The sequence below is a fragment of the Nanorana parkeri genome, unplaced genomic scaffold, assembly GCF_000935625.1.
Source record: "Nanorana parkeri isolate BGI_ZX_2015 unplaced genomic scaffold, ASM93562v1 scaffold311, whole genome shotgun sequence".
Lineage (NCBI taxonomy): Eukaryota > Metazoa > Chordata > Amphibia > Anura > Dicroglossidae > Nanorana > Nanorana parkeri.
In genome coordinates this window covers 866,844-894,421 of record NW_017306579.1, presented here as the reverse complement: position 1 = coordinate 894,421, position 27,578 = coordinate 866,844, and the positions used below count along the sequence as shown (strand labels likewise).

The following is a 27,578-nucleotide window of genomic DNA, read 5'->3' as shown; positions in this document are numbered from 1 at the left end:
CTGTCTCCACTTAACAGGAAGTGCCCAAACAAGGACCGTCATGACAGGATAACTAGGTTTTATTTTAATGAAAGATGCAACTAAAAAGATTGAATACACATTTTAGATGACATTAACAAGTTAACCTTTCTATGTTTTTTTAGTGGTGGGGTTTACATATACCTGAATTCAGTATTTTGGGTGTCTTACATGAAAAAAGCAACCAATTTCAGATGGCAGCTTCCTATCAGATGTTTTTGTATGAGCACCATTAGAAGCTTATGTATTTGACACATTCGGTTCTACACTATGATTGTGCCACCACCAAAGCACAGTGAGCCCACCTTCCTTCTTCCTAATACATGAAACCATAGATGTTTATGATACGTTTATGATAGTTAGTATTCAGTTTTAGTGTTGTTATGCTGTATTTATTTTGTAATGGCTTTATCTATGCATATTCTCTTATCCTGTGACAATTCATTTTGGCGTAAAGGTATACATTGCTCAATAATGTAATCTCTTGTTTATTTCATCATTTGTACAAGATACATGACTACGTTTCTTAACCAGAAGGTCGATGAATCTGCTATACTGTGTACATGGTATTCTGTGAGGCGTTTTTACCGTAAAATGTCACATTACAAGGTATTCTGGAGATCAGTGTTCTTGTCTTCCCACTTGTTTGTCCCTATCCTCCCACACAGCAAATCTTAGTGTTTTCAGCCCAGGGTCCCAGAACATCAGGTCATCTCACAGAACATCTCACAGATTAAATTTACTCAGTGACTTGAGCAATACTGACCTGGGCAGTGACATCAGGCCGGTGCATAGGTCTTATTAGCTTTGTAAACCAAACACAGTCTAATGATTGACCTTACACAAGTGGCTAGGCTTAAAAAGCACATCTACTAGCTATAGCCTCACTAGAGTCTTCACTCAGCCAAAGACAAAAAGATGCTGAAATCAACACTTGCCACCGTGTTGCTCTGCCTCGTGAGCTCCGCATGGGTATGATACATTCCATTATCTACGATTCTATACAATTCTTTTACTCTCTGTATTTTCTAAATATTTTCTTAAGAGTATATTTAACTGCTAGGTTTACACAAATATGTTGTTACCTCAGCTAAGATGTGTAAAGGAGTCTATTTATAGCTGGGGATCTGGGGATCCTAGGAAATAAATACATTTTTAGTAACCAGAAATATAATGTAACAATTCTAGAGAATGTCAGAGGGAATTAAATGTAACTAATACTACTAAGGAAATCCCCATTTCATCTTTAGTTATTAGTTACATCACCCTATCTATTAGTCTATCTATCTATCCATCCACCCAACCATCTTTATCTATCTATCTATCTATCTATCTATCTATCTATCTATCTATCTATCTATCTTCTATCTTTTTTTCAAGTGACCACACTATTAGTATTTCTGTGGAGTTTTTTTTCTTCTTTAACTTTTTTACATCTTTTTTAACATTCTCTTTGCTTTTTGTCCCTTTTGTACAAAAATGATGCAGACATCCCATCGCACATCTAAATGGTGTATCCCCTGACATCTCTTGGCGGGTGCTAAAATCACCAGTACACCATCATCTTCTATCTATCTATTTATCTATAAATATGTGCATGTATTGTATATACACTAGAATAGTAAACCATTATTATTATTATTATTATAGAACATCTGTACTAAGAAATACTGCAAATGCTATTGTTGATCTCCTTTTCATATTGCTAGTTACCTGGCCGTTTGTGCATTTCACCCTTTAAGACGTTGACCTAGAACAAGCTTGTAGGTCTAGATTGAAGTCAAAACTCCTGCTCACTTGTTCCTGTTAACTTAGGAAGTTATTCACAAAGCACAAAGGAGTTATTCACAAAGCTGCCAAAGGCAGCCGAGTGAATAACCAAGCCGAAGTGAACTGAGCCGAACGCAGTTCGGGTATTCACTTCGACCATGTACGTACATTGGCTAAAATCAGCCGTACATCGGCTGGCTTTGGCTTGGCTATTCTGCTCTCTAAATAGGAAAATGTAAAAAAAAATAATCAAAAGAAAAAAAAAATATTAAAAAAAGATGTAAAATAAAGAAAATGGAAAAAAATTGTTAAGAAAAGAAAAAAAAAAACAGAGTGGGGTCCCCCTCCCAACCCATACCAGACCCTTTTACACTTGTTATAATAAGTCTGCTGACCACCAGGGATTTCCTCTCACTTTGGAGGGATTTCTTCTCACTTCCTGATGTGGCTATCAGACAGGAAGTGAAGGAAAATCTCCCAAATGAGACAAAGATGGTAAAAAGATGGAAAAAAAAGTTTTGGCTTCAGTTCTACTTTAAAGTCACACTAAACTCAGGAGTTAAATCTTAAAAATGCATTCAAGTACCTTAACTATTAACAAAAATGTATCTTATTTGTGTATCACTCAGCTGTAGATCCTCAAATCATCTCTGAATTGGTGCTGACATTGTCCTTCCTTCTGGGGGGGTGGCTACTTTTGTTCCCCATGGTCCCTGTGTGTCTTGTAAAGTAGTCACCGCTATAAGCTCACTCCTGTGATGGACTACAATCCCAATATGAATGATTAAACTAAATGTGAGATTGTAGTGACCTTGGTGTCAGCATGAATTCAGAGATGATTTGAGGATCTACAGCTGAGTGATACACAAATAAGATACATTTTTGTTCATAGTTAATGTATTTTTAAGATTTCACTCCTGAGATTAGTGTCACTTTAAGCAGGAACCCTGACTCAATACTTACATTTCCAAGGCAAATGTACTTGTATAAGAAGAGAGGTGATACTTACCTCTCCTGCCCTGCATGGCTGAACGCTGTTCCAGTCCTCAAAAATCATCCCTCAAAGTTTACTGGCAACCTGAGACTTTCAGGACTGTGAATCTGTGTGGTCCCCCCACACTCTCAATGGTTCCTCCTTGTGACTCTTATGTCAGTGGAGGAGACAGTAGGTGTATACACGTTCGTGGTGTGTTTATAAGGTTAGTAAATCAACAAAAGTCTCAAAGTATAGAAGTCTTTGGATTAAAGTGCAACTGAAGACAAAACCTTTTTTTAGTTATGGACAGAGTGGAGAAGGATTAAAACACCTGCACCTCCCCGTTGAGGAGATTCAGCCTCTAAATTTGTGCAGGGGAATATCACTGAAAGTGAAAGAAAATACCAAATTTTGGCTTGTCACCAAAATAGGAATAGATGGGAAATCCATTGCGGCACTAGTTCTGGTGACCCTACTTAGTACCAGGGATTTTCCACACTGTGGGGGGTTTTATCTCACTTCCTGTTGTGGCTATCAGACAGGAAGTGAAATGTCACTAATAGGAAACAGAGGGCAAAATAACTGACAGAGGTTATAACCCTTCCTTACTCTATCCAAAAGATAGAGCACTCTTTTATGTAAATAATATAATATAAATATAACCAGTAAGATTGTTGTAATAATAAAAGTTATAAGAAAGGTACAATACATTTTATGGTCTTGTTATTTGTTCAATGAATAGACAGCAGAGGATTTTGAAGATGCCGGTGCTACTGGTCGTGGCCCCAGAATTGTGGAACAAAAAGCTGCTTCTGGCTGCAAGCAAGAAAAAAGCTGGCAAGTGTGTTCAGATGAGGACTGGGTAAGTAAGGACTTTTGTATTGGCATTGCCTTTGTCCCAGCTAATTCCTATATCTCTGCACATACCACCTACTGCACCTTACTTCAGAATGTACTCCCTAATCCTAATGAATAACTCTCTATTTTACATTTAACACATCAGAAATCTCATCATATCTCTGTACTTTACATTTTAATCACAAAATATGCAGCTGCTTTGTGCCTGTATTTTAGTTTTTTAGATTCAACAGTATTTTTTATTAAGCGCAAGTGTTGTAATCCATAACAAAACCCTTTGTCATGTGTTAAAGTGAAAAGTGTCATGCTGTATATTCTATCATTTTCATATATCATACATTGCCTGCAGGGTCCCAAATGTCCTTCTGGATGCAGGGTTCAAGGCTTAAGTACCCAAGCTGACAAAGAATTTAGCAAGAGAATTGATGTCATTAAACAGAAACTAAAAGATGGAGAAAGCAACTATAAAAGTATTGACATCAGAACCAAGGAGACATATGAGTTCATTAAAGGAAATCTGGTTTCAGCACAACGTACGTATTACTGCTGCAAATTCAGCAGCAATCGTCCTACTGCATGCATTGTGGAATATTATTCCAAGTCCTGTTTTTCTTCTTTAACTTTTTTACTTTTTACATAACATCTAGTGAAGTATCTATCTGTTTATCTCTCTCTCTCTCTCTCTCTCTCTATCTATCTGTCTGCCTGTCTGTCTGCCTGTCTGTCTGTCTGTCTGTCTGTCTGCCTGTCTGTCTGTCTGTCTATTACCACTATTAGTATTTCTGTGGGTTTTTTTTTCTTCTTCAACTTTTTTACATCTTTTTTAACATTCTCTTTGCTTATTGTCCCTAATGCAGACATCCCATCACACATCTAAATTATGTATCCCCTGACATCTCTTTGCAGGGCCATGCAGGATCCCTTCTTTAGGCAATGTGAACACATTGCCTGATTAAGAGGATGACGGTGTGCTGGTCTTTGTTTGTTTTTTCCTACTTTGTACTAAACTAAACTCCACATAAACAAAACAAAAGAGAAATGTAATTCTTTTACACAGCATGCAGGTATAAAGGAGCATAGGAAATAAGGGTATCTAGTTGATATACTACATGCTTCTAAAGCAGTGTTTCTCAACCTGTGTAACCTCAGGACCCACATTTGCCCTTGGTCATTAAGTTGCACTGCAATGGAGCGCACAGCATTGCGGTACCACACGTTCCGGTGCGGGCAAATAAACTGTGAGAGGGAGGCGCGTTTGGGGTGCCATTCAAATGATTTTCAAAGCAATGTACCTCCCACACCAGAGTGCGTAGGTGCAATTGCAAGGTACAGTGCATTAATCGCACAGGACTGTTCAATTAATGCACTGTACTAGTGTGAACGGGCCTTCAAAAACACTGACAGACACACACAACCACAGACACAATTTCACACACAACTACAGACACAATCACACACATCTACACTCCAAAATGTTTTTATTTTTTTTCTAAGATCGACCCAGTCTCCCTACCTTATGAGAACTGGAGTGGATCCTCAGCCTGGTGTCCAATGTGGGCTGCTGTGCTGTGACGGAGCTCCATCCATGTGTACATTGCTTGCACAACCCCTTTGCGTGCCCTGTAGAAGTGCAGGTACAGGACATGCGAGGAAGCAGGTATGGATGGAGCTCCCTTGCGGCCATAGCTCCAGCCCACCCCACCCCACCCCACCCCACCTTAAGCTGACACTTGGCGCCGAGCAGCATATTGGCATGAGAACTGACAGTGCTGCACTAGGGGGAGGCTGAGAAGCCTCTCACCTAGAAAAGTGGAAGGCACGCGGTTAATCAGTGAACATGGGGTCGTGACCCAGTGAACACGGGAACACGATCCACTTTTGGGTCACGACATACCTGTTGAAGACCAAGACTCTAAAGCAGGGGCACCCACAATTTTCCGTCTGGAGATCTACTTTTCAAATGACGAGCTCATTGAGATCTACCAACGACCTGCATTCAGGGGCGGGAGGGGGCGTGACAGTGCATTGAAGTCAATGGTACCGCAGCCACGCCCCCAGTGCATTTGCCCGCACCCGGAATGCAGGCACATTAGTGCGCAGGCACATTAATGCCTGCGTTCCAGTCCAGTGCGATCTGTGGGCGTGGCCATTGACTTCAATGCACCGCCACTCCCCTGAACGCAGGGAGCCGGCCGGCTTGCAGTCCAATGCGTTCTAGAGGCCGAACACTCTGGAACAAAGACTTTGTGGTGTGAAATGGCCCTCTCTTCTCTCTCTCCTCGCGCTCTCTCCTCTCTCTCCCCTGTTTCTATTTGCTGTCAAATCTCACTCTCTGCTGTCTCTGCTCTCACTTTCTCTGCTGTCTCTCTCCTGTCTGTCTTTTCTTACCTACACTGCAGCAGCTTCCCAGGTCTCCTCTCCTCTGTCCTTCCCGTTTGCGGCGCCTGACACATTCAGTCGCACAAGCACCTCGGGAGGACAGGACACAGGTCAGTGAGCCGATCGCGATCTACCAGTGTTCGCTTTGCGATCTACTGGTAGATCGTGATCTACCTAATGGGCACCCCTGCTCTAAAGGAATATAACAGTATGTATTTGAGCACACAGAAATATTTTTAAAGGGGTTCTTTTACCAAGTAAAACAAATTCTGCATCTTGGAAACCTTGAATGTAAGCAGTCATTTTTTTGGGTTGTGTAATGGTCGAGAAAAGTGAAGCTCAGCTTATTGAGCTTCACTTCCCTAGAACAGCATGAGAGCAATAGCATGCCATTTTACCATAGGAAGAGGCATAGCTAGAGGCTCAGCTGAGGTAGAAGATGGCACCGGGTTTCAGTGTTCCAGGGTCTCAACCTGGTTTAAGAAACTTTTTTTCTTCTTATACAGTGCTTAAAGTCTCATCTTCATATGTGGTTTAGTTAAAAGAAGTTTTCATGTTGACAGGTTCATGCTGTCTGCAATATTTTTGGTAGGTTATATTAGTTTGACATTTTATATCATAACAACAGGAATATAACTATGCCCCTCATCATAGGACCTTTTCCTATTTTCAATGTCAATGACATTGACTACATATTTTCTGTTTGACATCTTTAGAGACCGATGGCGCATATAACCAGGTGACTGAAAACCTTAGGAGAAAAATTGATTTCTTGAAAACAAAAGTTACCACTCAGATAGACAGAATCAAACTGCTGCAAAGAAACATCAGAGACCAGGTGGTGGAAATGAAGCGCCTTGAGGTAAGGGAGCAGTTGTGTACTGAAGCCTTAAAACTAGGTTTTTTTCAATGTGCATTATTTAAGACACATGGCACTCTCTAACCGCTTGCTCTTTTTCAGGTCGATATCGACATTAAACTCCGTTCATGCAAAGGATCTTGTGCAAAGGGCGTTGACTATAATGTGGATCATGAGAGCTATGGAAATATCCAGAAACAGCTCTTGCAAGCTGAATCTACTGATCTGAAACCAAATACCAATGCTATACCTATGCTGAAGATGAGACCAATTAAAGATGCTCCCTTGGTTGATTCACGATACAAGACACTTGCCCAAAACAAAGAGCTATATCCCATTTTCAGTGAAATTGGACAATTCCAATTTGTGCTAGAAGGGAAAAGAAAAGAGGTAAGTGGACAAGCAGTGTCCACTTCAAGTGTATCTCATGCCTCTGGTAGCATAAAAGAGCAACCCTCCCAAACTTCCACATTTGTTATTTCTGGGGTTAAACAGCCAGTAAAAGTAGCTGGGGGAGATAAGACAACCGTCACAGGTGAAAGTCGAGTTATTACATGTACTAAAACCATAACAAAGAAAATAGTTCATGGGCCAGGTGGACCTAGGGAAGAAGTTTTTGAAACAACCAGTGGAGATGAGTGTGAGAAATTAGAAGAGCTGAAGAAAGAAGGAAAGGGTGAGCTTGATGCTGATGGCACATACAATGTGCGAATAACTGGAAGTGGCAGTACAGGAGGTGCCTTCGTCCCATCTTGGGAAGATTTTCTTAGTGGTAAACAGGTCGGTGATAGCAGCTTTTCTACTGGCAGTTCATCCTCTAAAACGCAGAGTTCATCCTCGAAAACTCAGAGTTCATTCACCATTGGAGATGATGAATTTGATGATTTTAGCCATACAGACCTTGGTCCTCCTAGTTTCACGCCAATCAAATCACAAAGCTCATCTGGCTCCACCACATATTCCAAGACTGTGGTAAGCAGCAGCAGCGGAACCACAAAGGATGGAACCGAGTGGGGTACTAAATTCAAGAGTGGGCCAGTATTTGAAGATCTTGGTCCAATACAAGTTGAAAACAGTGAAGAAGACACGCCTGATTTTAATGCCCGCAGTGTGCAAGCAGGAGGAAGGAAACAAATGTCAAGTACCACTGGAAGGGGTAAATAAAAGAAATAGTCACAGTGCTGGGGTCTACCCTAAATAAGCCAAAAACACATAATATAGGTTTCCAAAAAGCAGAAAAATGCCACCAGATAGTTGTAGGGGGACACTAAAAAGGCAAAGACTCTAATGACCTGTAAATCAGACCACATATTCTAGGTTACATGAGGCGTAGGGCATAGTTTTCATGACTTGAGCTTGCCAAGTATTGTACCATATTGTAATTGGAAACATAAAAAGCGGATAATATTGTAGCTTTCTAACATATATTACATTTTGTCTGTGAAGTACTGATTACATTGATACACAACTACAAATATTTAAAAATCATATAGATTACTGAAGACTACCATTATTTAGCAAAAAATTGAATTAGTACACAAGTTAAACAGAAAATAGGTTTAGGAAAACATGATTGCTGCCATCTTCCTGGCAAACTTAGCAATGTTCAATAATAATGGAAATATTAATCCTAGCAAAAGATAACACTGCGTTTCTTTTTAGACTGTGCTGATATCCTCCAGAAACACAGTTCTGGTGGCATAAGTGGCATTTTCAAAATCAGGCCAGAGGGATCCCAAAAAGAGCTTTCAGTGTATTGTGATCAAGACACCCAGATAGGAGGATGGCTTTTGATTCAACAGAGAGAAGACGGATCTGTGAATTTTAACAGGACATGGCAAGACTACAAGCATGGATTTGGATCGGTGGATGCAAATGGGAAAGGAGAACTATGGCTGGGAAATGAATATATACACATGCTGAGCCAGAACGAGACAGTTTTGAGGCTTGAGTTAGAAGACTGGTCTGGGAAGCAGGTTTATGCAGAATATATCTTCAGCTTAGGATCAGAATCAGAGGGGTATGCTCTTCATGTTAGTACTTATGAAGGTTCGGCAGGGGATGCTCTCACAGAAGGCTCTAAAGAAGACAGTGAAAACACCTCTCATAATAAAATGAATTTTAGCACATATGACAAGGACAATGACAAATGGGAGGAGAATTGTGCAGAAATGTATGGGGGAGGGTGGTGGTACAATAACTGCCAAGCTGTCAATCTGAATGGGATTTACTACACTGGAGGCCAATATGATCCCAGGAATAATGCCCCCTATGAGATTGAGAATGGGGTTGTTTGGTTGTCCTTCAAGCCAGATGATTATTCTCTAAAAACTGTGAAAATGAAAATACGGCCTGTTGACACAGATGCATAATAACATTTTTTGTACAATACTGCACTCCCCACAATATCACTGTATTATGTGTTTTTTTTTATATTCTTGGCTTAATGTGAAGACACTGTAACTGAGATGAAAACTAAATGACTTACATTGACTTACTGTTGTTGTGTTTTTGTTTTTACACTATGTAACACTCTTTTTTAGCAAAAATAGTGCTTAACGGGTTTAATAGTCCTTTGTACAACACAATATATCCAATATACTCTGTCATACAAAGACAGCACTAGATCATACTTATCATTGTTTGAAGGAAATTTGTCCTTGTTTCTTATAGTCCATACTATTCAGCTTTCAAATAATTTCATTCAGTTTTATGAGTGACAAGAATCAAACTTCCTTCAGATACTTTGATAAACAAAGTGCAGTTGGGATTTCAGATAAAAGGCGTCAATTAAAACAATGTGATGTTGTCTATAGCAACGAATCAAATGAGTGTTTTCTTTTTCTATCCTGCAAGGAATTGTTTTTCCTTGCCTACAATGGAATAAGATACACCCACATTCTCACTGATATCAACAATGCCATCATTTTTCTTTAATCTTATTCTCATCTACGGGCCCCATCTGTTAGATCACTGCATAATAAGGGTTGGTTGGTTGCTATGCAATACGTTTTAATATACAAGATAACCCTACATATGTGTTGGTACCAAGATCTTGTCTGTAAATATCTTTTTAATCTTCACAAACCATCAATTAAAGTGACACCAAACTCAGGAGTTAAAGCTTAAAAATACATTCAATTACATTAACTATTAACAAAAATGTAGCTTATTTGTGTATCACTGGGCTGTAGCTCCTCAAATTACCTCTGAATTGGTGCTGATATTATCCCTCCTTCTGGAGGGTGGCTACTTTTGTTCCCCATGGTCCCTGTGTGTGTTGTAAAGTAGCCATGGTTCCAAGCTGACTCCCGTGATAGATTATAATTTTAATACAGATTAGTAAACTAAACATTAGATTGTAGTCCATCAATGGAGTGAGCTTGGAGTGGTGTCTACTTTAAAACACACACAGGGACCATGGGGAACAAAAGTAGCCACCCTCCAGAAGGAAGGACAGTATCAGCACCAGTTCAGAGATGATTTGAAGATCTACAGCTGAGTGATACACAAATAAGATACATGTTTATTAATAATTAAGGTACTTGAATGCATTTATAAGATTTAACTCCTGAGTTTAGTGTCACTTTAAGAAATGATAACTGAATACTAAAATCATGGTAGATAGTTGGATCGATACATTCAATAATTTTACATGTATTATTGAGCACATTCTAAAAAGGCATTAAAGTGACCCAAACTCCTCTTATTAGCAGGTTACCAACTGCCCAAATGGGTGTAGGGTACAAGGCCTGATTACCAAATTTGAGAAAGAGATTGTCATTCGAATGGAAACTGCAAAACAATCCTGGATGACAAGTAACCCCCAATACATTATAACCTTTTCTGAAATAAAACATCTTCATGACGTTGTACAGAGAAACATGCTGACAGATCAAGGCAAGTACAACATTCATCTGAATTTACAGAGATTAAATTACTTCTAAATAGCTAAACCTTTATAAACAATAAACATTTAAATGGCCACAAATGTTACAGGCGGATTGTACAAACTCTGTACAACCTCATTTAGATTTAACAGCAACTATGTACATTGTATTGCAAGGTCCTGCCTAAACGATCCAATCAGTTTATTTTCAATCACTTGGGCCCTCATCATACATAGTTGTTGGTAAATCTAATGGAGATTGTACAGACTAAAATATAGCATGCCTCATCAGATTTACGATTGCAGCCGGATGAAGAGAAATGAGAAAACATTTCATGAACTTGAAGTGAGAACCTCCTATAGTTATTGGAGAACTTCAAAATACATGCAAGCCTAGACTTGAGGAAAGTCCATGAAGGCCAACTCCTAGGTTTTTGTAAAATTTCATGGTGTGGCAGAGTCCCTATTCCTATTGTTAGAGCAATTCTTTTTTACTTAAAGCAGAAATTATTATTATTAATCCTTGTAGTGGAGTTACAACCGCACAGCAAGGGTTAACTGATCATTTTGGTCTAGGGAGGAAAATAACAAAGCTATACTCACCCGATCCCCAGAGCTGGCTGGCTGTGATAGTGCTCCCTCTAGCCTCTCTCCTCTTACACCGCAGCAATACAATGTCCCTTGGTGTCCTCACATCCTATATACTGTGTATGAGGGTTTTTCACAAAAGGGTGAAGGGTTTGGAGAAGGCAGGAGAAGTGAACAATCTAGGCCAACATTTTTTAACTGGAAAGTGAGCTAAATTGGATAATTTTTCCAAATCAGCTATGTTGTCCTAGATTGTTCACTTCTCCTGCCTTCCCCAAACTCTTCACCCTTTTGTGAATAACCCCCTTTGTGATGATTTACGGGACCTTAGAGCACTGCAGCAGAGGGGGAGAGAGGGTCCTGGTACTGGTCTAAGAGCCGACTGGCTTACTGAATGAGGTGAGTATAACTTGTTTTATTTTCCTCTCCTAGACAAAAATGAGCACTTAACCTTTGCAGTGTGGGGGTGGCCCCACTGCAAGGGTTAATAATAATTTTCCCTGAAGTTCTTCTTTAAAGTGTATGTCAGGGGAAAAAAAATAAAAAACACAACATATGAAGTACATTTCCCCATGTTTTAACTTTTTTTGGCTTTAGTCCTCTTTTGGGTCACAGTAGTACATTTACTAATTTATTCCTGTGACCCTAAAGTCAGCATCTAGCTGGCTATTGCCTATTTGCTGACAGCGCAGAGCCGTGCTGCAGCCGGTATAGATCCTGACAATTATGTCAGGATCCACCCTGCTGCCTGATTGACAGCTGGCTCTGCCTTTCTAGAGGCAGAGTCAGCTGTGCCCGCCCCTCCTCAGTCTGTCCTTTCAATGAGAGCTGGAGGAACAAAGAGAGGAGGGGTGAATCCCTGTGGGAAGCGGTGACTGACAGCTCTCTGCAGGGAGAAGACTGCAATGTCACACACCTGCAATGTCACACGCCAGCTTTGAGTATTAATCATAGCATCTGACAGTGGCAGTCTTCCAGCACCAAGTTCCTTTGCTGCTTTAAAGCAGAACTCCAGTAAAAAGTTTTCTTTACCCTTGCAGTGAGGCTACCCCCCGCACTGCAAGTGTTAACTGCTCGTTTTTGTCTAGGTTCAAAAATAACAACGTTATACTCACCTGATTCTCAGAGCCGGCTTGCTCTCAGATCGGTCTCTTCCACCTCACTCCAATGTGCTGCAGGGGTCTAATGTCCTCGTGAGTCATTGTGTGCTATACACTGTGTATAGGACATGAGGATGCCGAGGGACATGCCATGCCTGCATCAGAGGAGGACACAGGCAGAAGGGGCTGGTATAAGAGCAAGCCAGCTCGGAGGATCGGGTGAGAATAACTTTGTTATTTTTGAACCTAGACAAAAATGAGCGCTTAATCCTTGCAGTACAGGGGTAGCCCCACTGCAAGAGAAAAGAAACAATTTGCATAAAGAAAAAGTTCTGCTTTAAATTTCATGTGATTGTAAAATGTTGAGTTGATGCTGAAAGATGTAAAAGCGTATCACTTTTTTTTTCCTTCTCTTTTTGATTTTTGTTATGTGTAAAGCTCAATAAACAGTAATTGATTAAAAAAAAAAAAAAGCTTATCACAAAAAAACATGTGTTTTAGGAATACCATTCACCGTGCCCACCAATCAATGCAGCACCATGGCACACTTTACCTGGTACATATTTATAAAGCCCTTCGGTAAATCTATCTGTGCAATAAAAGGGTTTAGTTAGTTGTATTTGGTCCACCAGGCTAATAGTTCCTAGTCCTACCATAATGGAGATTATCATAAGATCCAATATGTTCAAAGAAATTGGAAGGCTGCATGAAACAGTAACTGGAAAAGCTCATTGTTTTTTTCTATTGTCAATAGAACAGATTCCGATTCTGATCTGCAGATAATAATACTTTTGTATCATGCAAATGTTGTTTGTGTTGGCCAGGTTTACAGACAGAGAATATGACCAATCAACTGATCCCAACGACATTGCTCCCATCTTATTCCAAATTGTGTTCATGTTCTCCAGGAATCATAACACTGAATAGCACAAGTCATTAGTTATGTTATTCACCTTTGTGTCTGCCTCTATTCCCTTGGGGAGTGCAGGGCATAGTGTTATTCAGCTACCAAAGGCAGGGGTAAAATCATACATAAACCAAAAGACTGAAATGTAATGCATTGCAGCTTACTAGTCCCTAGATGTAGTGGCCGCATTATTTTTCTTTACCCGTTGATTATTCCAGTAACACTTACTGCCCAGGAGTGACAATGCTCACTCACTGTACTGTACCTAAGGAGGAGCAGCTTTGTCATTTAAGGATAGGAAGTGTGTTAGGACTACAGAACTCCTCTCCATAGCTAGAAACAGTGTAAATGATAAGAGGTCAGTGCATGCAAAAGCACAGTTATTAGCCCACAAGATATCTGGCAAAATCCACAGGCATATTTTGTATTATCGAACAAATATAATAAAACTCTATCAATCATATATTTAACAAACCAAAGGGAGCAACTATGAGAAATGTGTCATTTGGATTTACATATACTTTAATTTCATATGATTAAAGCGAACCTTTACACTCAAAAATCAAATTCTACCAATGCATCCCTCTATGTATGATGATTCATAATAACATAGACATGTCAATTGTAAAATGCTGTGATATTGAAATACTTACACTTGCAGAACATTCAGTTCCTGCTCTGAAATGGCAAAATGACTTCAGTTTGGCAAAGCAATGCCCACTGGGATTGACTTGTCATCAGCAGAGCATTGCTGGGAAATCCCATCTGTAATCTCAGGAGATCTCTGGAAAAGGCATTTTCCTCCACTGAGATGATGTGCATGGTCACATGTCTATTCACATGTGCCATAAATTCAGGAAGTAAATGGAGATCTAGTAATCTGCCTTTAGTAAACATGGCCACTGTCAGAGGAATGAGGAAGAAAAGAGAAATAAGGTATGCAAAGAATACAAAGCCGGCAATTATCTAGAAGTATGTGTTTGTGGATTGTCATTACTAAACATTTCTAAAGGTGTGTTTGTTGTTATTATAAATCTATGGGTAAAGGTCCGCTTAAGATGGGTAAGATATTGCTGTAATTCATTAGTAGAAGATAACATAATGTAAGCAATACAATGCAAGATACCAATTCAAAATAATTCTTGATATTGAACATCATAAAAGGAATAGCTTTCAGTAATTCATTAATCGTTTCATCAATTCCTGTTCATTTCATGATCAATATACACATCCGTATTTTAGACACACTGAAAACATTTGCTCATGTTGAAAATGAGTTCAGGAAGAGACTGATGCTGCTAAAGCTGAAGGTGAAGGAGCAAGCAATAAAAATTGAACATTTACTCAGTGGACTTCAGGATCAGCTTGCAGTAATGAAGAGGCTGGAAGTAAGTGTTTCCATTAACAAAAAATCAAATTGTAAAACCATTGGAGATAATTATTCAGTTTTAGCACACAGGCTTATTTCATTTGACACGTAATGCATTTAGTATATTTTTTTATTTCCATCAATATGGCCAGAACAATGGTATATACAATGTGCTATCCCATTGCACTCAGTCAGACATCAGATTAGGCTGATCTATGAAATATGAATTCTGGCTAAAGGGTACTGCACTTTGTACTAACTAATCCTTATTTTAAAGGACCACCAGCACAAAAAATACTGTTAGAAATGTAATGATATTATCCACTATAACAATTCCTTTTGTATACACATTTCATTTATATAAAAGGCTATATTTCCATTCATAACATCAGACTATTAAATATTGGTTTATTAATAAGAGGCCTTTTGTTATTTGCAGGCAAGCAGGCAGGCACAACCACCAAGGCAAGCCTGTGTTTCGGTTGCAATATAAACATTGTACATATTTAAACCTAGAAAGGAGCAGGCAGAGAAGGGAATGGCTTTTCTCTGGAGCCTTTTCCTGTTGTAACTGGATAAGGCTTTTATCCCTGTTTGATCTTTCTGCTTTGAGACAGGTTAGGGTAGATTAGCACACCGGACACTGCGCTAATCCCACAGTGTCTGGTGTGCAGTGCCTGTCACAGTACTGAAGCGCTGACCCCAGCACATCACACTGTGTACATTTTTTTTGTTAGAACTTTATTGAAATGTCACAGGTGACATTTCATTGAGCTCTATGGGCACAGCAGGGTGCAAGACAGTTGTACTGTGTCGCATCCCGCTGTGTTGAAATAAAGTAAGGCACGCCATACTTTTTTTTAGTGTACAACACTTAGTTCCTAACGGAACGCAATGGTGTGAATGAGCACCATCCGTGACAAGGCAAATTGCCTTCTCTTGCTTTGGGGCTGTGTTTGAAACAAAGGCCAGGGCAGCTCCAACGCAGATGGTGTGAATGGACCCTCATCCATTTGTTTTAAGATATCGCATACATAGCTGCTAGCTGTCCCTCCTTTGGAACTAAATTCCTCTGGCCTTCTTTCTCCTCGGTTGTCCCTCTTTTCAGCCTTTGGTATGGACACCTATACAAATGTGCTAATAAACAGCCAAATGTGTTATACTGCACTAAACCATTCACCCAACCTCTACATTATTAAATGTGGTATTTAAAAAGGAAGTATAAAGGGAAAGAGTGGTGGAACAAATAACCTGTGGGTTTAATAATCTTTTTGGTTTATTACTTCTTTATGATCTGAATAATTGCAGGCATGAAAGGAGCATGTTCTTTACCTATATAATTTGTTTTAAAAGGTGCCCCCTTTTTTCATCTGAGAACGTTGGGAGGTATGCTTATATCTAATGGCAATATTTAAAATAGGCAACACAATTAGTTACTGTGTGGAATCTAACATAAGATAACACGCAATATAAACTTTCCAGGCCAATGTAATTATACAGATCAAAATATCAAACATAAATGACAGAGACCAAGTGATCTGGGTACAAAAAAGTAATTTCTCTCCAAGAGGGTTATCAAGTAAGTCAAAAAGCAACTCCCTTGGTTTGGTGATTTTAAAGAAGTTTTATTGTAAAGGGTAAGAGATGGAAGAACTACAACTACAAGAAAAATCCCCTAAAACTGACCCTTTTCATGTTAAGACTGAATGAATTATTGTTCCTACCAGACATTTGCAAGATAAAATGTATTTGTTCTTCTTTAATTACTTTGCTGTTGGGTATTGCTACAGTGGTCTGTGCAGGGTCAATCATAACACACGGGCATATTCCTGCTATGGGTTCATACCATTTAATAGAGGAGCAGGAAAGTGAGAGGGGCAATAAGGGAAACTTATTTGCTCACTTATTCCACAAACACTGGTGACATTCTGGAGCGTCTCTTAAGGGGTGGGGGAGTGCCAAGCTACCAAAAACCAGAGTGGCATACCCTCATTTTGACAAACCTCTTTAGAGAACCACCACAGGAAAACAGGCCTAGTAGAGAGCTATTAAAAGAGAACTATGGGGTTAAGTATTTTCCCCATAGTTCTCCTTAGGGTAACGGGAGGACACAAACTAGTGTCCTCCCGTCACCCTAGGGTGAGTATACTGAGACGCCGCAGTATACCGCGAGTAGCTGCTCGCGGTATACTGAGACGCCGCAGCTGAAGCCAAATATCCAGCCCCTCCCCTGTCACGACAGAGAGCCGTGACAGGATCGAGAGGTGAGCGAATGCCGGTATGTGTTTGCTCACCTCCCGATCTACTGAGCCGACCTGTGGCAGTCTAATTTTCACAGGTTGGCTAGAACTATGAGGTGAGTGAAAATCACTCACCTCATAGCTCTCCTTTAAGGGTCAGTCTAACTTAACTTATAAGTTAAAGTGAGATGCTTTCTGGAACTGGAGCTGAAAAGGCCACTTCAATAAGTAGAGAAAAGTATTTGAGATTGTAACTTTAGTTGCTTCCTGACTTACTAGATATCCCACCCATGACCTGAGGGATTGAAAACCATGCACAAATGTGGGTTAGCTCATAGGACAACTCAGTTTACACTTGCTATGATTATGCCTTTTGCCAACTACCGGTAGTTACAAATTGATTGCCACATTCATTTGTGTTTTTTAATTACATTTTAGGTAGACATTGACATCAAGGTGCGTTCTTGCAAAGGGTCTTGTAGAGATGTTCACATGAATATAATAAACCTGGACAACTATGAGAGTTGGAACAAACTTTTGAATACGGTGAAGCATTTTCATCTAGCTGAAGATAAAAGCATGCGCTATATTAATCTAACTTCTGTGAAGGTGAATGTTACTAACTTCAATGAACTGTTTTTTCTAATGCAAGGAAAGGGTTTGAGCTTCTTTGAGCATATAGACCAGTATATGCTAACATTAGGAGATGATTATAAAGAGAGTGAAAATGCAATGTAGCAATCACTCACTGATTGCTACACTGTTTATTTACGTTAAAGTGAACCTGTCCTTTGCTCTTACTAGTCTAAGAGGCTTGCTCTATATAAGGGAGTGTCAACTGCATTTACTTATCTTCTACTCACTTCTCCACTGGCCCAATCTGGTACTAGAGTGCACTGACATTCTGTTTGAGTCAAGTTATTTTTTTACTATGCATGCACCCTCTGCTCCCACGCTCCAAAACTGTAAGTGCAGATACACTTATAATTAAGTGCTGAAGCACATATATTTTTTTTAATGGGAGGCCATAGTTCTAGTTTAAGTTTGTAAATCCTAATTCTTGAAGTTCTGTTTTTTTTTCAATTTCTAATCACCATATACACACCACATATGTGTTAATGACAATAGGACTTAGTCCATACTCATGGAGTTCTCCAGGGGCTACTGAGTTTCACCTGTGTACTTAACTGGCAGTTACGCATCCACCAGAGGTTTAATAGATATTTCTGGGAACATAAGGATTGTCTGAGCTGCAATAACATTGCAATGTTACTGTTAACAACATCTGAGATGTCATCACTGTTAGTTGCCAAATAACACTTAAACTTGCGCCCCCCATCGAAATGTATCACTGTAGGATGTGTTTGGACCTGCCTTCAGCATGTTTGACCACATACTTGTTCAAGTGTCCCTGAATTCTGCAAAAACATACATGAGCTCAGGACCATAGTGGTAGGGCCATTCCTGAAATGAGGTGTGGTGGAAAATGTCTAAGGAGGTATTTGCTAGGGGTGAAATGTTACAGGTTTCTCTTGTCTGCTGGACTGATGCTTTGCCTGGTAAATACAGAAGAATCTGTAATATTTCCTCAGTCTTCATAGTAGCACCAAAAACCCTGTTGGTGATGAGATGAAGCTGATTGGGGGTCTGGCTTATCAAGAGGGTTGAGGGCAGGCATGTCAAACTGGTGCTTATGGGCCAGATGCAGCTTTCTCACTTCTCTTTTGTAGCCCTCAGCTGGTGTCTGGATTTTATTTGAAAGAGGCCCTAGCTGTTCTCTGGTTACTAAAAGCTACGCTTATTTATTGAGAAGGGTTCTAATCCTTCCCTACTTCACATAAAACAAAAGTTACATTTTATGGACATGCAAGTGTGACAGCACTCAGCAGTTAACACTCTTCTATACCTTTTACTGTGACACAAAGCACTGCCTTGCAATAATAAACATAATAAACAAGTGTAGAAAATGGTGCTCTTACTTTCTGTTGGCCTTCTTTGAACTGGATGCCCTGACATACCTCATATTGTCTCTAGTTCAGGGGAGGCAACCTTGGCAAAAGGTTCCAGTTGCCATTGCAAGATTCTGACAGCCACAGACATGACTCCCAGAGTCAGAAGCATTATGGGATTTGTAGTTTCACAACAACGGGAGTGCTGAGATTGCTTACACCTGTTCTACTTAAAGCGGACCTTTACCTGCCAGTATGAAATGCATATAGAAACATTTACATTTGCATTAGCATACGATTATCCAAATAAACACATTTATAGTGCTGTTTTGTCATTTATAAATACCTTTTTTGGAAGTTTAGATTCCACTCCTGTAAAATAGCTGGTGGCCATTTTTGAAGAGGGCAAATGCTCATCTTTCCTGGATTTCGTCTGCCGCCATCGAGAGTAATTCTCATGCCTGCACAGCTTCACTGGGTTCCACGGTTACACCCCCTTCTGATGATGTGCCGCTACTCTCTATCATGCACATCTCATGTAACCTGACAAGAAAAATCAGGGATCCCAACCTGAAATAAGTCATTTCAGAGAGGTGCCCTCTGTCAACCCCCCTCCCCCTCTCTGCAGGGGGGGGTGCAACAACAAGGAAGAGGGCACCCCCCCTGAAATGATGGCAGACAGCAAAGAATCTATTGCTTCCTTTGCTATCTGCTGTTTCTTTTAGTGTTATGACAGCTGCTGCCGTCAGGACAAAAGAAAAAAAAACAGCATAGGAACTAATAGCTAGATTGCTAAAGTCTATTTCAATTTGCAATAGCCAATAGCAAGCTGTCTATTGCACCCGCCCTCTGCTGCTGTCAGTCAGCAGAGGTGGACCTGATGGAGAACTTCAGGTCCACTTATGCTGATTGACATCAGAAGTGGGAGGGTGCAATAGCTAGTCTGCTATTGGCTATTGAAAACTGAAATAGCCAATAGTTATCTAGCTTTTAGTTTCTGTGCCTTTTTTGGGGGGGTTTTTTCCTGACTGACGGCGGCCGGTGGCCCCAATGTCAGAAAAAAAAAAACAGACAGCACGGAAAGGTTTTGCTCTGCTAGATCGAGCAGAGTAAACCTTTCCTGGAATAAATGTTTATCTCCCGGGTGTCCGGGAGCCGCTATCTAATAGCGGGAGACTCCCGGAACATCCAGGAGAGTTGAGATGTCTGAAAAAGGGGAAAAAAAGAACATGACTGTGAGATTTCGTGACCTTTTTATTTTTTCTCATGAATGAGATCTCATTTCAGTGACGAGGCAATCCCAGCGTGCATTGCTTTGGCACACTGATGTCATTTTTGCCCTTTCAAAGCAGGAAGTGAATGCTCTGCAAGTGTACATCACTAGTGTGCAAGTGTACATCACAATCACAGCATGTCATAGACATGACATGTTTATGTTATTATTAATCATCATACATAGAGGGATGCATTGGTAGATTTTAATTTTTGAGTGTAAAGGTCCGCTTTAATAAAGCAACCATAAACACATTTTCAAAGCAATAACTCTAGGTTGTACAATATATTTATAGATAATACAGCTTTCAAATGAAAACTATCTGCTGCTTCACAGGTACCAGTGAAATTTAGATTCTTTGATAAATGTGGATCACTGTACTTTGGACAGACTTAGAAATACTGTTTTGAACATTGGATCCCTATGATCATCTCCGTTTACAAAGTGATGCCTTTATTCTCTGTAGCGATGGCTCCGTCTTTTTGGCATCCGTTGGTGCTGTCTATTTATTCTTCACAAATATGCAATAAAACGATTGGACATGTTTTATAATCCTGTGTCTTTTCATTTGTAAAGAGTTTTTAGTAAATCTGTATTACTCCCAGCAAATTTCCCAAAAAGAGATTATAATGACAACGAGACATCATTTATTATTGCTGGGTGTCGACAAGCGGGATGAGATGCACTGGAATGCAGAAAGGGTGCTATGGAAACTGCGAGCATGCACACATATTTACAACTACACCAAACCGTAGCATTAACATTGTGCACAATATAAGGGCAAAGGTAAAAAACTTGATCTTAGGTAACCAATGCAATCCTGTGTGCTCATGGAATAAGTAAACAAAGGAAAGAGCAAGTCTTGCTTACCAAATGAAGATGGCTTGTTTATTCAGTTCTCTTGCGGGTGTAATCATCTACATTGTTATTTACCGAAGAGTTCAATGGACTATGTGTTGGCTGAATCAGCTGAAAAATGTCCTTGAAACAAGATGTGCTAAAAAACAAGATAGAACAGTATCTGCACTAAAAATTTTGGGTAAGAGAAATGGGTAATAAATATAGATTTCACATATGTGAACTCCGGACATGTAAAACATTAACCCTTGCAGTGGTGCTTCTCTCGTACTGCATAGGTTAAGTGCTCGTTTTGGTCTAAGGTCTAAAATAAAAAAGACATACTCACAGGCCCGCCTGGGTGCTAGCAGCTACCTCTCCCCCGGGATACAGCAGTCTAAGTTTCGCTGACATTATCATGTCTATGCAAGGTCCATTCACTTGTATTAGACATGAGAACACCAAGGGACATACCACAGCTGCAACACCCCCTGTGTTGCAGCTGGGGAGAGAGAGGGGAGTGGTCACTGTCATGGGACCGCAGATAAGGTGAGGATATCTTCTTTATTTTAGATCCTAGACCAAAATGAGTACTTAACCCTTGCAGTGCGAGGGTAGCCCCACTGCCAGAGTTAATATTTTACGTGCCCAGATTTATTCCTTAATATGCACACCAGGAACGTCCCAAGGCTGGGTGTCACCCGGAGCAGATACCAGGTGACACCCCGCGGTGACGTCATCACGCATGCATGGAATGTCACCATGCACGTGCGCGAGGACGTCATCGCGCATGCGCCGTTATCTTTTTGATACTTGCCGGCGGACATTTTGGTGATGGAGGCCGGCAGAGTGAGGAGGGGACGTTAACCCGGCGGGATAAGGTATGTTGTCAGGTCCCCTTCTCTCTTTCCTGCAGCTTTTGAGCTCTCGGTCCATGACCGAGTGCCCGACTTTTCAGAGGAGGTGACACCAAACTGACTGCCAGTCATTTTGGTGTCACCCCTCCAACGTTGTCACCCGGGCCGTACCCCTCGCATCCACCTTGTGACGCCACTGATGCACACTTTTCCAGACTGAGTGGTAATGCCTGAAACAAAGTTGAACAAGAGCGATAACAACAAATCTTTACAGTTCCAGAGGGGTTACAAAGATTAGGTACAGTCTTAGGCCACATTTACACGGGGACTTATGCTGCATTCTGGGCTTACCTCAGCAGGAATGCTAGGTGTCCCCTTTCAGATGTGGCCCCTGTACACATTGAAGTAAATGACAGGGTAACAGCAGCAATCTGCATGTACAGGGTATAATTTCATGTGGTTTGGGATAGATGATTGTTGCTGGACGCATCTATCCTGCATCCAGTGACAATCATCTATCTCAAACCGCATGTAATCATACAATGTACCATTACATGCGGACTGCTGACAGATGTGGTCATGCCATGTGTTCACGGAGAGTGATCTATTCCTAACCACAAGTAATTGTATCACATATGATTACATGCGGAGTGTTGGCGGGCTGCCGCTTTCCCCCAATCATTAATTTGAATGGGCGATAGCGGCCACTTCTAAACAGCATATTTGGGATTTCTGCTGCAAGGGATTTCAAAATGCACCTTAACATTAAGTGTGAATGAAGACTAAGAGGATGATATATTAATATATTAGATGTTTTAAAGCTTTACTCTGGACACAAAAACATTAATTTGATAAAATTCCTCAATATCCACAAAGCATATAAATCTACACCCGACAAAGAATGTAAATGCATATTGTCTGTATTCAAATCCTGTCCAAACCTTGCAATGACTTAGTTATTACCTTGCAAAAGTATCAATGACATTGTCACTGTGCTGTACATAGCCTGTGCAGAGAGCAGAGCTGTGGGAGGAGCTCAGCAGCTCCACCCACTACAGTCGGCCTGCAGAAAACAGGGGGGGAGAAATACAGGAGGGGGCGGATAGAAGACCAGTCACCCTGCCTAATACAGAAAGCTCCAGCACAAAGGAAAAATTTCATGCTGGATTACTGTACAGATCTGAAAGAAATACACAAAGCACACCAAGATTCAGTTAAGAATACACATGTCTCTTATATTAGGCAATACGTGATTATCCCCGAGTTCAGCTTTAAAGTCTAGCCAGCAAACCCAGAGTGAGTAGAAATAGTGGAATCAAATTTTTGGGTCAAGGGTAAATTCTTCTTTTGAAAGCTCATAGCAGGGAGATGTCTGTCACACTGTTTGCAGAAACCACTGTGATTTAGAACAGTGCAACCACCAGAACAACATGTTTCTCATCCACAAAAACATTGGGGGAAATGTATCGAGACTAAAGCAGATAGAATCTGGAGCAGTTATCCATAGTAACCAATCAGCTTTTCAGTTTATTCAGCTAAGCTTCGAAAATGAAGGATAGAAGCTCTTTGGTTGTTATGTGGGGGGGAACTGCTCCAGATTCTGCCTGCTCCAGTTTTGATAAATTTGCCTCATTATATTTTCAGACCATGTAGTGAACTTTACTGGGTGAAGAGAGCATGATTTCTATCTGCCTAACTACTGTGGACCATCCGACTGGTGCCAGCTTCCCACACTATTATAATGGCGCAGAAAGCTTTGTTAATTTACCCCAATATGTTTAAAGCTAAGGAGGTACAGTAGAGCATGAGATTTTACTACTTGTAGTCCTATGAATTACATTGTATCTAAAGCCAAAACCTTTATTTACATTTTGGATATAGTAGTGAGGGGGTAGCATCTTTGTCACATTTTAATTGCAGTCTGTGTCCCCATTAGGGAGATGCACACTTTCTATTTGTTCTGGTGACCACCATCACCAGCGCTGAAAATGATGGAGAAACTAAAATGTTGAGGTCTCAACCAAAAAAATTAAGGGGAAATCTTTCAATGTGGACACAACCTCCAGTGACAACTGGCTTAGAGGAGATTTTACTCACATTGGAGAGATTTTCTCTCACTTCCTGTTGTCTCTACAGGACAAGAAGTGAAGGGAAAGCTCCCTAATGGGAAAATTAGATGGAAAATAAAACCTGAGGGGATTTTTTACCCAAAATGAAAAATAAGTTTTGCCCTTATTTATAGTTTAATGCTACTAACTTCAATCACATTGCCCTCTTTTTGCATGGCAGCTTACATGGTGCATATAATCAATATCTTTTCTGATTTGCTCTTGAGTTCTAACCCTTTAGGAAGACCCCTCCTTTCTTTTTCTATCTCAGACACATACATTCACATAAGAACATTGGAGTTAGTTTGTCTGTAGATGTAACATTCCTTGTGACCATCCATTTTCAAGTTTTAGGCAAGAATTTTGCTGATGTCTAATTGCCTGCCTTAATATTTAGACAGTTACACAAAGAGGACATCTGTGTACCAGATTTTAGTTAATGAAAGTAAAGAGAAATGGCAAGATTAGAGCAGGACATGGGTGTGAGTCTTCTTTTGAGTCTTCTGGTGTCATCTTTTGGCCAAGGTTGTAATGGAAGGGGTTTAATTCTGTGGGTGGTGAGTTGGGAAAGTGTATCCGCAGATACTGCCCTCCTAAAACTTAGTAATAATTTACTAACTGCTAAAACCATGCTAAAAACTCTATACTCATACTTTTAAACCTTTCAGCTGTGTTTGACACAGCTGATCATTCGCTCCACCTCAGTAAACTCCATTCCCTTGTCCTCCAAGACAGTTCTCTCATAGTTCACCTCCTATCCATCTCAGTGCACCTGTAGTGTCACCTACACCTCTTCCTCTTTCTGCGGGGGCTTCCAATACCATCTCTATGCTGATGACACCCAAAACTATCTCTCCACTCATCAGCTCACCCCTTCTGTCTCCTCATGCATCGCTAATCTACTCACTGACATATCAACGTGGATGTCACACCACGTCCTCAAACTCAGCCTGTCCAAAACTGAGCTTATAAGATTTCCTCCCTTCTGTGTCCCCTCTTTCAACTTCTCCATCATGATCAACAGCATAAGGATCAACCCCTTTTAACAATTGACACTGCAAAGCTTCTAATTCACTCCCTTGTAACCCCTTGCCTCGACTACTGTAACTCCCTCCTTGTTGGCTTACCACTTCACAAGCTATCCCCCATTCAACCTATCATGAATGCTGCTACCAGACTTATCCACCTTACCAACTGTTCGGTGTCCGCTGCCCCTCTCTGCCAGTGCCTCCACTGGCTCCCACTTGCCCAGTTCATACAATTCAAAATGCTAACAATAACATGCAAAGCCATCTACAACTCCGCCCCAACCTACATCACCAACCTCATCTCAAAATATCAACCAAACTGTCCTCTCTGCTCCTCTCCAGCTCCCTCGTCACCTCCTCCCATGCTCGCCTCAAGGACTTCTCCAGAGCCTCTCTCATCCTCAGAAACTCCCTACCCCAATATGTCCGGTTATCTCCTACTCTTTCCACCTTTAGGCGATCACTGAAAACTCATCTCTTCAGGAACGCTTATCTCCCCTCAACATAATAAATGTCATTTTACTTCTTCCATCCCACACAATCATTACCTTTTGTATCACTTGCCCTTACTATTAAATTGTAAGCTCTCACAATCAGGGCCCTCCTAAACCTCCTATATTGAAATTGTACCAAAACTTTCTGTCTCCCTCCATTTTGTAAAGTGCTGTACAAACTGCTGGCACTTTATTAATCCTGTATAATAACAATAATAATTGTCCCAACAATACTGTCAGGATCCTTCCTGGCCGCATTGCAGCTCTGCGCTGTAGCCCACAACCTTCTGACTTTGGGTCACAGAAGTACATTAGTAAATGTACTCCTGTGACCCCAAAAAAAGATTTTGTTTTGCTTCTCATTTAAATACATGTGTATGTTTACAAAAGTGAAGCAGGGACTCTCTGTTATGCCCTTTATGTTCATTATCAAAAATGAATTGAAACCTTTAGTTGGAAGCTGTATTGCTGAAGTCAGGAAACACAGTGAATTATCTCTCATAGCTATGAAAAGTAAAAAAACACCAAATAGTTTATGCAGCCAGCACAAGTGGTTTAAAACATTTTTGGGGTACATGCTTTTGCAAAAACTGTCCTCCATAACTGTCTCTTACTTATATAGAAACAACTTTACCACATAATACATTTAAAAAAAAAAACTTAATGGATTCAGAGAATTCTTCAGTGGCTTTATTGTTACGCAGTTCATTATTGACATCAACATAACAGCATTTTTTATAAAGCTTAGTCAGGAACCTAAAATGGAGAATGTTATTTAATTCTCACAGTTAGACAGAGGCAGAAAAACAATAACTAGAACAACAGTTAAGACAGCAACTAGTCAGCTTTCATCTCTCAAGGAATTTGGCTGATCTCTAAATTTGCTACAGCTTTCTTTGCTCCACTTTAAAGAAATAATAATTTCCACAGTGTCTTAAACAGTGTATATGGCCATTGTTCTTTTATAAATATATATATATATTGTAGTGACTTGCTATGCATGTCTCTTGGAGTTATCAAACATGCCTTGTGTTCACTTTAGGTCTCCACAACAATGCTGTCTAGATTATTATCAGCAATATAAGCCACTTGAAGTTGATTCATGTGTTTTTGAAGTCCTTTGGTATTCTTAGGCTAACGGTTTTTGCTTTTCTGTTGGGCACAGAAGCACTTCTTGCCTGCTTAGGACTCCTATGAACTGAAATATGGTCTGATCTTCATGCTGATCTTCCTCATTGAGTACCAAGACCCCTTCCAGTTCATCCATACCACACCGTCATCTGTGCCATGCTTTGTCATATCAAATGTGTATTGACCACCCCAGTAATATCTGCCATTGGGGTTTGCAGAGTGGCATCGATTGTACCACCATCCACCACCATCTTCTTTAGAACACTGTTTGTTTGGATCTGCATGTAACCTAGAGATAAACAAATAATATACATTACTACCAGTTTAATGAAAATATCTGCTCATGATTTAAAGATATTTGAGGTGTCACTGAGGCTGGTAGTGTTAGCAGTGTGGCATTGCAGTGTCTGCGTCCCTAGGTGTATTGTAGTTGGGCAGCACAGTGTAGTGGTTAGCACTTCTGCTTTGCAGCACTGAGGGTCTCTGGTTCAAATGCATGTGTCCCTAGGTGTATTGTAGTTGGGCAGCACAGTGTAGTGGTTAGTGGTCTCTGGTTCAAATGCATGAGTTTCCTCCGACAATCCAAAGACATGCTGGAAGGTTAATTGGCTCCTGCCTATCTCAAATGTATGCATGTGAGATAGGGGCAAGGACTGATGTACACTGTCTAAAGTGCTCTGTAAATTGTTGGTGCTATAAAAATACCAATAATAAAGTAAATAAATTCACACCATGGATTCTATAGGTATGTCCTGTTTCCAGCATTCTGGTACCAAAATCCAAAAATTGGTAAAGGTTTACTTCTCCTGACCATACTGGCTCTAGAATGCATGTGTGTTGCAACTACACTAGGGGCAGAAGGAATTAAATTGTGAGCTCTAGAAACTGATGTGATTGGTCCAATGTAGTCTGTAAAGCAATGTATTACAAAGGGCAATAAGCAGCACT

The 27,578-nt window shown here is 40.3% G+C and overlaps 2 protein-coding genes across 2 annotated transcripts in view; one reads left to right on the top strand and one right to left on the bottom strand.

Moving 5' to 3' along the window:
* The first annotated feature begins 936 nt into the window (after positions 1 to 936).
* FGA (fibrinogen alpha chain) lies at positions 937 to 9,353 on the top strand. Its single transcript, XM_018557927.1, has 6 exons — positions 937 to 990; positions 3,507 to 3,626; positions 3,972 to 4,155; positions 6,718 to 6,863; positions 6,963 to 8,016; positions 8,523 to 9,353. The coding sequence occupies exons 1-6, from the start codon at positions 937 to 939 to the stop codon at positions 9,230 to 9,232; spliced, it is 2,268 nt and encodes a 755-aa protein (XP_018413429.1). The 3' UTR covers positions 9,233 to 9,353.
* A 17,296-nt stretch (positions 9,354 to 26,649) lies between these two features.
* FGB (fibrinogen beta chain) overlaps positions 26,650 to 27,578 on the bottom strand; it is an 11,242-nt gene continuing 10,313 nt past the window's right edge. The window contains exon 9 of the mRNA XM_018557935.1: positions 26,650 to 26,920. Coding sequence (XP_018413437.1) covers positions 26,691 to 26,920 — 230 coding nt within the window. The 3' untranslated portion in view covers positions 26,650 to 26,690. The remainder of the gene's footprint in view (positions 26,921 to 27,578) is intronic.

Excerpts from the sequence above, each read along its gene's own strand:
- FGA (XM_018557927.1), top strand. The coding sequence starts at position 937 with ATGCTGAAATCAACACTTGCCACCGTGTTGCTCTGCCTCGTGAGCTCC. Across the intron at positions 991-3,506 it reads GCCTCGTGAGCTCCGCATGG|ACAGCAGAGGATTTTGAAGA; the intron begins GTATGATACATT and ends TTCAATGAATAG. Across the intron at positions 4,156-6,717 it reads AAATCTGGTTTCAGCACAAC|AGACCGATGGCGCATATAAC; the intron begins GTACGTATTACT and ends TGACATCTTTAG.